General features: G+C 60.0%; 1 protein-coding gene across 1 annotated transcript; it reads right to left on the bottom strand.

The window, feature by feature from the left end:
- Positions 1–39: 39 nt before the first annotated feature.
- On the bottom strand, positions 40–1383 carry ETH_00038425 (uncharacterized protein; the record flags this gene model as incomplete). Its single annotated transcript, XM_013373823.1, has 1 exon — positions 40–1383. A coding segment is annotated over one exon (1344 nt), but the record flags the coding sequence as incomplete, so codon positions are not given.
- Positions 1384–1741: the final 358 nt, after the last annotated feature.

The raw sequence follows: 1741 nt of genomic DNA, 5'->3' as shown, positions 1-1741 counted from the left end.
TGCTGCTGTGTTCTCTGCTGCCGCAGCAAGCGGCTGCACAGCTTCTGCGGCTGTTGCTGCTGTCGCATCTGTTGCTGCGTCTGCTGCTGCATCTGCGAGCTCCTCCGCTGCTGCGGGCGTTGCTGTTGCTGCGTCAGCTGCTGCTGCGTCTAATGCTGCTGCGTCAGCTGCTGCTGCGTCAACTGCTGCTGCGTCAACCGCTGCTGCGTCAGCTGCTGCCCTGTCAGCTGCTGCTGCTGCTGCATCCTCCGAAAGGGCAGCAGCAGCAGTAGCAGTCGGGCTGTGTGCTTCTGCTGCTGCGCGAGCTACAAAGACAACTGAATCTGCTGCTGCAGTTGCGTGTGCAGCAGCAGCTGCAGTTGCTGCTGCTGCTTCAGCAGCCGCTTGGATGCTTTCAGCTGCTACAGATGCAGCAGCTGCTGCTTGTCCTGCAGCATGAGCAGCAGCAACAGTCTGTGCAGCAACTGGAAAATTCACCCCTGCTGCTACTGCTGCTGCTGCTGCTGTTGCTGCTGCTGTTGCTGCCGCTTGTCCCGCTGCTGCTTCAGCATCGAAGGCGGCGTCAGCAGCAACAGCAGACTCAGCAGCAACAGCGACTGCAGCAGCAGCCCCCTGCGTGGCTGCTGCTTCCATAACAATGGCCTCTGCCTCAGCAGCAACTTCGTCTGCATTCGTTGCCGCCACTGCTGCTGCTGCTGCAGTTGCTGCAGCCACTTCTGCTGTTGCTGCTGCCGTTGCTGCCTCTGCTGCTGCTGCGAGGCTGTGCGCCACACGTGCTGCTGCACTAGCAGGGCTGCTGGGCGAGTTGTGTGCAGCACAGTCTTGCTGCTGCTGTTGTTGCTGCTGCTTCTGCTGCTGCTGCGCTTGCTCACCCGTGTCTGCAACCTCGCACTGCGGCTGCAGCGTGTAGGGAGCCAAATTTGCTGCTGCTTTTACTGCTGCACCTGCTGCAGCTGCTGCCGCCCTGGCAGCAGCAGCACGGGCAGCAGCAGCAGAAGATGCTGCAGCTGAGCTGTTTTGCTGCTGCAGAGAGTCTTCCTCTTCTTCAGACTGTGAAGAGTCTGTCTCCCCTCTGCTGCTGCCATAGCATGCGTCCTCGCCTGCTGCTGCTGCTGCTGCGGAGCGGCGCCTGCGAGCCTTGCCATTGCTGCTGTTGCTGCTGCTGCTGCTGCTGCTCCTGGAGACCGCTTTGTCATGCGGATGCTGCTGAGTGTCCTTCTGCTGGTCCTGCAGCACCTCTTGCTGTCGCTGCTGCTGCTGCTTCTGCTGCTGCTGTTGCTGTTGCTGCGCTGCAGCTTGTCTGGTCAGCCGACTCGGCCGCCGCAGCAGCCAACTCGCTGCTGCTGCCAGGGGCAGCAGCACCAAAAGCAGCAGCAGCAACATGCTAAATAGGGGCCCTATGGAAGGCAAGAATCGGAAGGTCACTCCTGTCGCCGTTGCTGCTGCTGCTGCTGCTGCTCGAGCCGGGAGGGTGCTGAAGTACCAGCGACAGCTGCAGCAACGTCAGCAAGAGTGGGTGCAGCAGCAGCTGCAGCAGCAATAGCTGCCCCCGAAAACAGCAGCAGCAGGTAGAAAAACCACCGACTCAAGGCGCCTGCCTGTAAGTTGGTGTGAAAGCTGCTTGAGCTTCAGTTTGGCTGCTGCTGCTGCTGCTGCTGCTGCTCTTGTTACTGCTAGTGCGGGTGCTACACAGTAAGAACATCAATTTGCAGCTTTCGGCTGTTCCTGTTTATTAAATACA

Source organism: Eimeria tenella, genomic scaffold, assembly GCF_000499545.2.
Source record: "Eimeria tenella Houghton genomic scaffold, Eth_scaff1775, whole genome shotgun sequence".
NCBI classification, from domain to species: Eukaryota; Apicomplexa; class Conoidasida; order Eucoccidiorida; family Eimeriidae; genus Eimeria; species Eimeria tenella.
The sequence above is the reverse complement of the archived record's forward strand: the minus strand, read 5'-3'. Positions and strand labels throughout refer to the sequence as shown.